Source organism: Bactrocera neohumeralis, chromosome 5, assembly GCF_024586455.1.
Source record: "Bactrocera neohumeralis isolate Rockhampton chromosome 5, APGP_CSIRO_Bneo_wtdbg2-racon-allhic-juicebox.fasta_v2, whole genome shotgun sequence".
Taxonomy (NCBI): domain Eukaryota; kingdom Metazoa; phylum Arthropoda; class Insecta; order Diptera; family Tephritidae; genus Bactrocera; species Bactrocera neohumeralis.
In genome coordinates, this window is record NC_065922.1 from 46,954,151 (window position 1) to 46,967,016 (window position 12,866).

Below are 12,866 nucleotides of genomic sequence, written 5' to 3' on the forward strand. Positions count from 1 at the left end.
TATCGACTTATGGTATATAACGGTGCGGAAGGGAGCAGAAGAAGGCCAGAACACATATATGATCTGATATGTTATCATATACGTGCTCTGAGAGGGCCTATGCCCAATCATTTGGTAATGTTTTGTTCAACATTCATCGTATATAATTGGAAAATCGAAGGTGATTCTGTAAAAAATACTTCCATTAGCACTTTTTGCAGGAATAAATGACTGTGACGTCTTACAGTACTGTGGTTCGGACGTTCTGCGAGTACATATTGAAATAGCGTTTCACGTTATATATAAGAAAGAAGACTTGGCACTCAGTGCCGTATTTTTTATTTCGCTACTATAAAGTTATCTGATATCAATTCTACTTCTACCCTTTTTCTGTGGTAATAAAAGCCTCAATTAATGACATACAGGATAACCAAGTTCAGCCGTTCAAGCCGAAGAAACATACGCATGATTGCTGATCTAGTGACAGCTCAAAACTTCCCGCAAGCCGAATGGACTTGTAAGGTAATGTCAGTAACGATGACTCATGCAGAAACTGCAGGGAAGTAGGCATGAGAGACAATGGAAGATCGCTGTTTCTATTCGACCTTATCTAGAATTCGTCTTTGACATCTAGGAGCTATGCAGTTGAGTGACTAGATAAAGTACCAAAAGTAGATATCAAAGTATGACGAAAACTTCAGCTTCTATTAAAAAGAGCCTCCATCTGGTAATACAAAAGATCCGAAGGTCTATGAATGAGGTGACAATCAACCAGTATATTTTATACTAACCTAATAGAATATCATAATTAAAACATTTAGTCAGCTGTTGTAGATTTTTCTTTGAAATTCAAAAATGCGAAGATCATAATTTTCCAAAATGTTCTAGAAATAATTAGAAATATTGACCAAGAAGACGACAACAACATACAAAATGATTGCTAAAACTTAAGTAAATGGCAAGAAAATCTCTGTAAGGCAGATTATTCCGAAAGATTTAAGCTGAGGAGCCAAATAAGAAAAAAAGTTCAACACTCAATATATGGGGTAAGTAAGCTCGGGTGAGATTTTGTAAACCGTTCGAAAAAGTGGTATCACATTTTATTCTCTGAACTAACAATTATAGTCACCAGATCTAGATATAATATTAAATGAATGAGGTTTGACGTGGAAGATTATGAATCTGGGAAATAACACTGTCAAAAGATATATATTAGACATGGGGTATAAGTCGTTTCAGTTTTATTGAAATTATCCATATTATTATGAAATATGGTAAAATGAAAGTTCGCCACTTAAAGGAAACCAAAAAATTTTCACTTTTTTTTGTAATTTTTTAATACTTAATTCCAAAAATTTTGGAATTTAATTTCATTTGTTTTTCATTAAAAAAGAGAAAAGAAAATCGTCAAAAAAGTACATCATTCAAATTTTTACTATAATTTGTGTCCATCGAGTTTCAGATAAAAATATATAGTACATACAATATCTCCTACAATAACAATAATTTGATTTACGCAATTATTATAATTTTTCACGCTTAAAATCACTATTAAACAAACTGACGATGTGGCAACTTTACGTCAATTAAAATCAACGTCTCCAGAATCCCGTAATTTCTATTGACATATTTTTTCAATCATCTGCAACCCAATCAGCAGATGGTAGTATTTTGGCAAAGTGCATCAATAAACAAAAATCCTATGCAGGCAAAACAACAACAACGAAGTAGTAGAAATAGAAAGAAAAAGGGGAATAGAATTCTTGTACTGAGTTGTGAACACCAAGAGAATATACAAATAAATGAAAACAATGTGAAAAGTGTAAATTATTAATGCATTTTGTACATAAAAACGGCGACATTTGGACGGTTGATTAGGTAAAATAATATAGTAAAGCGTTTGTAATAATATTTTGTAAAAAAACTGATAAAAATAAATAAAAAGGCTGAATATGCAAAGCCATCAACGAAACGAAAGTCGAGCGCCATTTTTGTCAGTTGTCAACTTCGTGTTTTCGCAAGTGAATTTAGTGAAATTTTATCGAATAATTTTACATTAAATCTGCTCTGAGAATTATTAAATTTGGTAAATAATGAAAATTCAAAGTGTTTAGAATGTTTTGAAAGCAGTTATGTGAAAAACTTTGTGGTTTAAGAGAAGTTATTTGCCATTGAAATTCAGCGTGCCGACGAAGTCGAAAGGGCGCAATTAAAATTTCTTTGTCGTGTTAAATTTTGCCAATGAAGTCTTCTTTAAAAGGCTTCTGAAAAAATGCTCGATCCGATGAATATGTTTCGAATTTTTATAAAAAATATTTTATTTTAAATAGGCTGCACAGAAAATGAGCGCCAATGCGCTGGGCGGGGACGAAAATCAGACGGCTTTGTCGATTACGACGACAACTGTACCACCCGGTCAAGAATTCATTGATGAGTTCGAGGAGTTATTGGAATGCAATGAAACTCAAATCCGAATCGGTGAAAGAGTGACACTTGCCATAGCGAGCAATGGCAAAAGCGTTGGCGGCGGAAAAAATGTCAACGAGCGCAAACCAAATGGCATTGCATCCACAAATTGCGAAGAAAAATCGCGCTCCGAGGTATGAATGCTTTGCTGAAATGTGTATGTGTTATATGAAATGCATAAATTAAAATTCGTTTGGAATTTTTTGAAACGCTTTTAGTTGGATTCCGAGGTGAGTGAGTTACTGGGTTCTGTGATAATGCATAATTGTACGGGAACTCGTGCTAGTGCACGCGTCATACAAAAAATGAAACAAGACCAGACGCGACCATTAACACCACCAAATGAACGTGATCCACAGCGACGTGACGAGAAGTCAATGCAAAAAACTCCATCGCAATTACGCAGCTGTAAGCCGACATGGACCAATTTAGAACGAAATCACTTTTTTGATGCGCTTAATGAGTTTGGCAAGGATTTTGATGCACTCGGCAATTATATAAACACAAAGTTGAAACGCAGAAGCACAGCAGACAGTGCATTCAAGACGAAAGAACAAGTGCGACAGCACTATTACCAGACGTATCATAAAATCTGTAAATATATAAAATTCTCTGACGGTAAGTGGCCTTGTTAAATATATTTATTTGCATATATACATATGCATATTGTATGTAATATAATTTTTAATTTTTTCTTTCTTCTTTACAGAAGTTAAGAAACCGGCACAGGAGTTATATGCGCTTATCAATTATGGCGAAATGCGACGGAAACTTCAATTTGTAACCGATAAACACTTCATGAAGTTGCGAAATCTTGTCTACCATGGTCACATAACTGTGCGTTGCAAAGGCAAAAACCTGCGTATTAAAACACCATCATGCAAGGCATTAAGGAGACTGAACCAACTTGATGGTAAATAACTTTAAGCATGCAATTAGAACGTCATTAAAATTTTTGTTTGCATTTGCAGATTCACTTGAGGACATACGATTGCCATCGAAAATCGAAGTAATCGTTAGTCCTGCCACTATGGAAGCCTTCGGACGCGTTCAAACCGTTGCACAAAATCCACGTGTACGCACTACGGTGCCACTGCACAAGAAACTGGTAAATTTTATCAAAACGTTTCAAATGAAATGGCGTAGTGCCGAACAGAAAATGGCGGAAGAAGAATTGAAATTGTTTCCTTCGTATTGTGCGCCCACACCCACTCTACATTCAAGCGATTGTAACGGACCGCAGTCTGCCGAAAATTCTGAGCGTCTACCAGCCTTTCAAGATCCTGAAATGTGTTTTTTACCCAAACCAGGTGTGCCTATACATCGTCCATTGTTGAGCATTACGGAGTACCTTGGTAGTGGAAATATCTGTTTGGCCGCCTACGAAGAACGTATGGGCGTGAAAGTGCGTGGTGAAACGTTATCACAAGATCGTGCCGCCAATAAGCGACCACGCACCGATAGTGGTTCGGAGAAACGTTCGCCTGATTCGAAGAAAAATAAGCTTTTCAACAGTCCACCATATGAAAAACTAGACAGTGACGGCCCAGTTGGTGATATTGTGTTCAAAGAGGAACTTGGCGTGATGTACGAACAAGACATATTACCTGGAAAATGTGAAAGCAGTAGCGATGAGTTAAGCGACGAACTGCAAGAGTTGTTGAATGCCGATTTGGATAGTAGTGTAGTGATAAAAGAAGGTGCTGATAACTCGCAAGAGGAAATAAAAATGCCATTAAACGCAAGTGATATGACAGCAACAATAACAACTAATGCAAGTTCAACAACTTTTAATCAAAACCCAAACACTGCCAATAATCAAGCGCGTATGCGACGACCTGTCAATGCGCGTGCTGGGCGTGCCAGTGCATCCAATTTTAAGCCACTCATCAGTGAGGCAGTGATACGGCGCATACGAAAAGGCTGGACAATATCCACGGCGGCGGATATAACCATCGGCGACCTTTATGTTGTGCTGGGACAAGATTCGAAACTCGAACTAGACTACTATTGGACTGATAGACAACAGCAACAACCAAGCGTGAATACCGTTAACACCAGCAATGCTTTGATTAATGTAAACAATATGCATGTAAGTAATAACTGCAGTTTGACCTTCGGTGGCGCTGCTTTGGAGTCCATGACGCAATCAGATACAAAAGTGTTTATGCAAAAGCAAAATGGTATGCCATATAATCCCAGTGAATGTGATGACCCGGAGTTGTTGAAATCCCTCTCCACCGCTGGCGTTGCAAATAAGCTTAAGCATCTGCTCTTGATAGCCAATCTGAGCGAGCGCATGCGCAAGAGACAGTGTTCCTGCGGACACACATGTGAGCGTAATGTAGCCAAATCAAGAGTAAGTGACGCGCAACATAATACATTTTGTACAGAAATTTATAGTTAATTTTTTAGATGGAGCGCAATTTGGCTACAAAGACTTATGTGTCGACAAAAACATTTTCGACCAACATCAACAACGATAGCAATAATGTTTTTCGTCAGCCTGTTGCACCCATACGACGGCCACTTTTTAATATGGACAGCGTCAAACAACTCAATCCGGTAAGTGAACGGAAAATACATCTTTTTGTCTCTTCAAGTGTAGTAATTTGCTTTCGTTTCTGTTCACTTCACAGTTGTCACGCCAAAAGCAATCAATGCGTCAAGTGCTGGTGCAACGTATGATATTACCGGGTGGCAGCAACGCCAATCAGTCGTACGATGTGTTGAAAATTAAAAATATGGAAAACACACTTGAAAACGCTGCCACCAATACAGTGGAACAAAGTACATGCGCAGAATCTCAAACGTCTCCTGAATCAGTTAATTTGTCTGCAGCTAAGACAATGACGGAAGTGTCAACCATAGTGCCGCTACATCACAATCCATCAACGAGTAGCAATTCCTCACCTTTTATTTCAATTACAAACCTTAATTATGGCGATAGTGACGCAGCTGCTGGTTTAGAGGAGGTGGACAATAATCCTTCAACTTCCGGAGCTTATAAAATAGCATCTAACAACACTGATCTTGTTGCTCGTTTTTTTCAATCCTCCGCTGTTGATAACGCTGATATATCGCTGTCTTCGTCATTTCCCGATAGCGCTTTCGATGAGTCTACAAGTAAGTAAAGTATTTTTTATTACTTTCTTGTAATTTACACCACAGCAGTGGAAGCGAACATATGAAAAGCTAGAAAAATATAATTTTTAGTTATGTATGTATATAGAATTGAAATATTTATACGGTGGGAGCGGGGTGTGTGATTACTTTGTTGCATATTAAAGGGAAAAACTCAATTTTTTGCCAAATAGTCGGCTAATTTGTTATTGTAAAAATTGTGAACATTTTCAAAATAATATTTGGTATTACTCAACGTCAGTTTACACTGTCGAAAGCAGCTTTAAAATCGACGAAGAGGTGGTGTGTGTCGATTCTCTTTTCACCGGTCTTTTCCAAGAATTGATGCATGGTGAATATCTGGTCAGTTGTTGATTTTCCAGGCCTAAAGCCACTGTGTTAAGGTCGATTCAGTTTGTTGACGGTGAGCTTTAACCTTTCACATAGTATGCTCGAGAGAACCTTGTTTGTGATGTTGAAGAGGCTTATCGCACGGTAGTTGGCGCAGATTCTGGGGTCTCCCTCTTTGTGGATTGGGAGCGCACAATTAAATTCTGGCCGACCATATTCTACAAAGAAGCTGATGCATGCTCTTTTTCAGTTTTTCGCCACGGAATTTGAATAGCTCGTCCGGCGATCCATCGGCCCGCGGTTTGTTTGTCCTTCTTACGGGTAATTGCTATTCGAACTTTTCAAGGTCGGGCAATGGAACGCCTATTCCATCGTCTTCGATTGAGGAATCGGGTTGACCATCTACTGGTGTTCCCTCCATAATTTCATTGTCCCTGTCGGCCAGCTTGTCAAGCTCTTCGTACTCACGTATTTCGGGCTCTCTCTTTTTCTGTCTGCAAATGCGTCTCGCTTCCCTCTTCAACTTACGGTTTCTACCCCATCCCCACATGTGGTCGATTGTAACTTTGCGAGGTAGGCAGTGTGTTTTCTCTCCACTGCGACAAGGCACTCCTCATTGTACCAGCGGTTCTGTTGCCTCTTCCGAAAACCAATGTTTTCGCTTGAACTTGTACGTAAGCAGAAAGAAAGCAGGAGTGCAAGACGAGCAGAACATCTTTCGGCTGTCTGTTGTGATTGCAACTTCTCGAGGTCGAACCTTCTTTGTGTTTGTTGACATGCTATTTTTGCTGCGCAGAGGTAGGTGCGTATCTTCGCTACAACAAGATAGTAGTCCGAATCTCGAATCTAGTCTACAGACAACCATATTTCGGGCCCCTGCGAACTTCGCTTTGTCGCAGATTGTGAACAGAGTCAGATATAGGGTTATATATACCAAAGTGATCAGGGTGACGAGTAGAGTTGAAATCCGGATGTCTGTCTGTCCGTCCGTCTGTCCGTGCAAGCTGTAACTTGAGTAAAAATTAAGATATCATGATGAAACTTGGTACACGTATTTCTTGGCTCCATAAGAAGGTTAAATTCGAAGATGGGCAAAATCGGCCCACTGCCACGCCCACAAAATGGCGAAAACCTATAATCTGTCATAACTAAGCCATAAATCAAGATATTAAAGTGAAATTCGGCACAAAGGATCGCATTAGGGAGGGGCATATTTGGACGTAATTTTTTGGAAATGTGGGCGTGGCCCCGCCCCTCACTAAGTTTTTTGTACATATCTCGGAAACTACTATGGCTATGTCAACCAAACTCTATAGAGTCGTTTCCTTTAGGCATTTCCATATACAGTTCAAAAATGGAAGAAATCGGATAATAACCACGCCCACCTCCCATACAAAGGTTATATTGAAAATCACTAAAAGTGCGTTAACCGACTAACAAAAAACGTCAGAAACACTAAATTTTTCGGAAGAAATTGCAGAAGCAAGCTGCACCCAGGTTTTTTTTTTAAATTGAAAATGGGTGTGGCGTCGCACACTTATGGACCAAAAACCATATCTCAGGAATTACTAGACCGTTTTCAATGAAATTCGGTAATTAATATTTTCTTAACACCCTGACGACATGTACGAAATATGGGTGAAATCGGTTTACAACCACGCCTTCTTCCAATATAACGCTATTCTGAATTCCATCTGATGCCTTCTCTGTGTAATATATACATTAGGAACCAATGATCATAGCGGAATAAAACTTTACACAAATACGGTATTTGAAAAATATGTAAATGACGGATAATGAAATCTCGATTATCACTTTATCATGCGAGAGTATAAAATGTTCGGTGACACCCGAACTTAGCCCTTCCTTACTTGTTTATGCTGAAAACCTGCTTTCTATGTAATTCAACAGCAAAAAATTATACAAATAAATAAATGTATGCTTTGCGACCAGTGATGCAATCATATGAAATTAAAAATTTTATTTTGAATTTTATAATCCCAACATTTATAAACCAAAAAAATTTAATTAAAAATATCGTAACTCTGCTTTCGCTTTCGACAGGTACCAGCTCGCTCAACGGCATGACGCCCACACATTTACTGCGTGAGTCCACGTCCAATTCGCGTTGGCTTGAAGAGAACATAAATGATTTCTCCCTAACCAGTCTGCTGGGGCATTTGGATGAGATCAATGCAACTCGTGATATTTTGGTAAGTTCGAAACAACTTTTTTCTTTAACCAAAATAGCTCATAATATATTTCATATATACGCATACGTTTAACTCTCAGGATCCCTCGTCGAATTTATCGGTGATAAGCGAGAGCAGCGTCGATTATATGCATAAATTTCAAGAGATTACTGCCTTAATGCAAAGCCAGGACAAGGATTAAAGCCAATATGTAAAAGTTGTATAATTTCTTACGCTGAATTTAAGATCTGCTAATGGCTGGCTGTTGTGCCACGCCGAACTATATACATACATAGATATTAATTAGTTATAGTACCAACACCAATAGTCTGTAAGTGAAAAATGTTCGACCTTTTAGACTTCCACGCCCATTATTTTTCATTTCTCCCCACATAAATTTATGAGTCGCGAGGTCGCTGCATCTGCATCCACATTTTTTGCACGTATTTATATACATATAGTATACATGTTTATATACAAAGAAAAGGAAATATGTATTCATTTCTCGCTCACAATTATTTACTTTAAGTGAAATAGTTTTAATAACATTAATTTGTGCTTTAATTTATATACTCAAAACGATTTTATTTTTATGATCATCACACCATATAATATATGCTTAGTTTTTTCCTTTTCCTCCCTTTACAATTGAGCTATATATATATACATATTGTATATCTATATGGTTTACTGTATATACCATAGTTTTTAAGCTGACGTTGTGATTTACGCTAAAGCTACACTCATTAATGGCTGCAAATCACAGACATTTAGTTGAAGCGCTTCCTGAAATGACGAAATTCGATCCTTTTCAACATTCTCCCAAGCATTATTTTTCAAGATTCTCCCTAAGTTGCCCTTTTTGGTTATATCTCTTTGCGAGTGTAGTAGTTTATACATTTATCTCGAGTATTTGAACACTCTCACACACTCTCACACACTCACTTAGAAACTTTCATGTAACGGGTTAGTTAAAGTTGGCTTCCACTTTGTAATGTATTGTAAAATGGGGTGACGATACGCAGTACATCAAATTACAATTTAATTATTAGCTAAGTTTAAAGCATAAGAATATTGTTACTTGTTTGCCATTTCCCTTGTTCGGTTTGTGGACACCATTCTTTTGATACGATCCTACTTTATAAGTGTAATATATGTATGTACGCATTGAAGTTTGTATTATTCGAGAACGTATTATTGAAGTCTGTATAAATCATTTATTCATCGTTCTTTATTTAGCTAAGTTAGCCTTTAGTCTTTAGGTAAACAACAAGCATCCTAACAAAGCAATAGTTTAAGCTGAACCATACAAATAAGCACCTGCTTGTGACAGGTGTGCAAGCACGTTAACCAACAAAACTCAAATATATATAAAATGAAAACAAAAAATATTTTTAATATCCCCTGAAAGTGAATTGTTTTAATTCAGAACATTTTTTGAGGTTAGCAATATTTTCTTATGTATTTTTTTTTTTTTAATAACTCAAAGGTAATTTCCTAAACATTTTGCCACGAAATGTAATACCCAGTAGGAAATGTCAGAGAACATATGAAGTATACATATATACAAATAATTTGCGTGACGAGATTATTTAATTCAGTCTTGTCCGTCTGTCTCTCCGTTTTTATAGGCGAACCGCGACCCAGTTTTTCAGATTTCGAGCAGGAGCAAAATGAACTCCTCTCCAAGCAGTTGCTGCCCTCTTTTAGGAATATTAAGAGGCCATTCCTCAACTACGGCGACGACATCAGACAATACGCCGACCAGACTTCGGACGCAACTAACTTCCGTCTCCCTTTCAATAATTGCGCACTTGCAGTCAAACCACCACCCATTGCAGACGAAGAGCTCGAGTTGCCGCGCGAATCGACAGTGACCCTTACGCAGCTTCGTTCTGGATACTGTAATAGGTTAAACTCATACCTATCCATAATAGATCCCGACATATCCATTGTATGTCCTGCGTGCAATGAGCCTCCGCATGACACTCGCCACCTCTTTGCACGCCCCAGCAACCTCACTCGTCTGACACCCCTCTCCCTTTGGTCCAACCCCGTTGCAACAGAACGTTTCCTGGGCCATCCTTTAGATGACGTCGACGACAACTTAGCTAATCTTTACCATCCTAGCGTGGATTACGTACCCGTTGATTGATTGATTGAGTCAGTGTTTAAATGGTTGATTAAATCTTCATTCCGGCTTTGCTCAAATTAAATTGAGACGACCTATTTTCGAGCTCTCCTTCAACAGAATTTGAATAATGCATATTGTTGAGATTATTAGTAAAGAAGTTTATTAAAATTAATTAATAAGTAATATTGTTCAAAAAGTGGGTACAGGGTCGTCTTGTTTCGCATTCGCATAGCAGGCAGGTCCAACGAAATGAACCTTGAATTACAGCCAATAAAAAGATTTTTACCACAGCTCCATTCCTTGTTCAAGACTATTTTGAAATATATTAACTTCTTTATTGGCGTAGATACGGCTTACGTGATTATAGCCGTAGTTTCTTTTCGAAATTCGAAATACCAAGAGCAGCCAGGTCCTTCTTCGCCTGTTCTCACCAACGGAGTGGAGATCTTTGTCTTCCTCAACTTTCCCCAGCGGGTACGGCGTCGAATACTCTCAGAGCTGAAGTGTTTTCATTCATTCGGACGACATGAGCTGGCCAGCGTAGCCGCTGTTTCTTAATTCGCTGCCAATGTCGTCGTACATCTCGTTCAGCTCATCGTTCCATCGGCTGCGGTATTATCGATATAATAGCTCATCTGTGTACGGCAACAATTGTACATTCTTGTAGAAGATTATAGCTTCTCTAAGGCCTCGAATTATTTTTTCCAGCAGTAGATTGAAGAAGTCGCACGATAGGGACGCTGGTTTTTAAATTTTGGTGAAATTTCTGGACATTTTTTTGTTAATTGGTTGCAATTGAACAAAAAACGTCCTTTATTCAAGACCTTGTAAATTATATCTCGAAGACCTGTGTAAAATTTCATTAAGATCGGTTCAGTAGTTCAAGCGAAATCTTGGCAACCGATTTTGAAAACAAGGTTAGAGATAAACGCGCTTAAAGTTATAAGTGACCTTGATGTCGATGTTTTAGAATTAAATATGACACATTTTTGAAGCCGTGAAACCCATGTTTCAAACCCTTAATCAAATCAAGGTACACTTACCTTGGGTTATGTTGAAAATTTGTTATTGATAACTGTGATTTATTCAAGTCTCGTCTCAAAATTATTTCGGTAATGCTCTCTCCATAAGCTATTGAATCATAATTTTCTTAATTCTTCCACAACCTTCATCTTTTTTACCTTTGTCTCAACGGACAAACTATCTAACTCTAATCTCTAAGAATAAAATGTTGCTTTCCTAGTGTAATGCTTTGCAGATTTGATCCGAGAAGGGTATAAAAATTACAGTCGACTAAACACATCCCGCAAGATGAGCCGCCTTGTACCTTGACCTCAGAAGAGACCCTCTGAATCGTTATTATCTGGGTTGGTAAAGAGGTGGGCGAAAATTGTGCTAAACGGGCGAATGCGCTGTATAGCCCATGGCGTTCGCATGGAAGCTATTGCCCTAGCGAAAAGCTTCAACTATTCCAGACCCATAGGTAGAGAACGAAAGCAAGGGCGCCTACGTATCCAATAAAAGGATCAAGTGCATAGCAACCTATCTGCATTTGAAAAGTACAACTGGCGTGAGCTCACAAAGGATAGATGAAGTTTTGTATTTTCGGTACAAACTAACCCACGGTTGTAGTGCCAAAGAAGAAGAAGAGGAAGTTCTTAAAGGGCAATATTAACACTTAGTATAGTTTCCGATTCTCAGTGTAGCGACTGCAGAGGTACAGAAGTTTTCCCATTTTCTTGTCAGTGGAATTATATTAATCTTATTTCACTTTTAACAATAAACCATTGTTGTTGTGTCTTTGTCTTTTTCAAATTCTATTGTTCATCTTCCCTTTCCTCAACTTTCCAATGTTACCATCCTTCTGGTGTTTCCGTTGTCCCACTATAAATACACGTTGTTGTTGTTGTAACGATTTTCTATTTCCCGTTAAAATGGTTAGGTTCAGATGAGTTGTCATCGAGTTCATCCAACGGTAGGCCCAGGAAACGTACTATTTCGACGGGGTGGGACCATAGGTAGAGGGGTGTTAGATGTGTATGTTGCAAAGAGGTGGTTAGAGTTATGTCGGGACATATGTATATTGGGTATGTCGGGGTCGATTCTGGATTAGTAGGAGTTTAACCTTCTACAGTATCCAGAACGAATCTCGCAGCGACTCGAGCTCGTCGTCTGCAGTGGGTGGTGGTTTGGCTCCAAGTACGCCATTCACTGAGAGGAAGTCGGTGAAGGTGTTTATGGCTCCACTGTGAATGGCGGTCAGTGCATGTCTGAAGTTAGTTGCGTCCGAAATCCGGTCGGTGTATTATCTTCTGTCGTCGACGTAGTTGAGGAATGACCTCTTGATGCTCCTAGGAGACGGTTCCGCTTCGAGCAGGTGACTATTAGAACACCTCAGCAGAAACTGCTTGGTGAGAAGTTCATTATGCTCCTTAACTTGGAGCATACAGGCCTCACTGTGCAGATGCTTGATAGGAGACATCAAGAGCCATCCCGTTATAGTCCGGGATGGACAATGGATGTATGGATTACTATGTCACGAGACGCGTCTTTGCGTTTGCGTACAAATCTAAACAACTACATACGACATACTTATTTCGAAAGTTTTAGATAACCTCGAA

General features: G+C 38.6%; 1 protein-coding gene across 3 annotated transcripts; it reads left to right on the forward strand.

The window, feature by feature from the left end:
* The first annotated feature begins 1,707 nt into the window (after nucleotides 1-1,707).
* On the forward strand, nucleotides 1,708-10,417 carry LOC126758937 (protein cramped). 3 transcript variants are annotated; one of them, XM_050473422.1, is made up of 9 exons: nucleotides 1,708-1,857; nucleotides 2,310-2,579; nucleotides 2,664-3,063; nucleotides 3,158-3,358; nucleotides 3,417-4,804; nucleotides 4,861-5,010; nucleotides 5,085-5,571; nucleotides 7,984-8,132; nucleotides 8,212-10,417. In XM_050473422.1, exons 2-9 carry the CDS (start codon nucleotides 2,322-2,324, stop codon nucleotides 8,311-8,313), a joined length of 3,135 nt encoding a protein of 1,044 aa, XP_050329379.1. In that variant the 5' UTR covers nucleotides 1,708-1,857; nucleotides 2,310-2,321; the 3' UTR covers nucleotides 8,314-10,417. The 3 variants fall into 3 exon arrangements, with proteins under 3 accessions (XP_050329379.1, XP_050329377.1, XP_050329378.1); XM_050473420.1 differs by having other exon boundaries at nucleotides 1,710-1,857; nucleotides 3,155-3,358; XM_050473421.1 differs by lacking the exon at nucleotides 1,708-1,857 and adding an exon at nucleotides 1,976-2,065 and having other exon boundaries at nucleotides 3,155-3,358.
* Nucleotides 10,418-12,866: the final 2,449 nt, after the last annotated feature.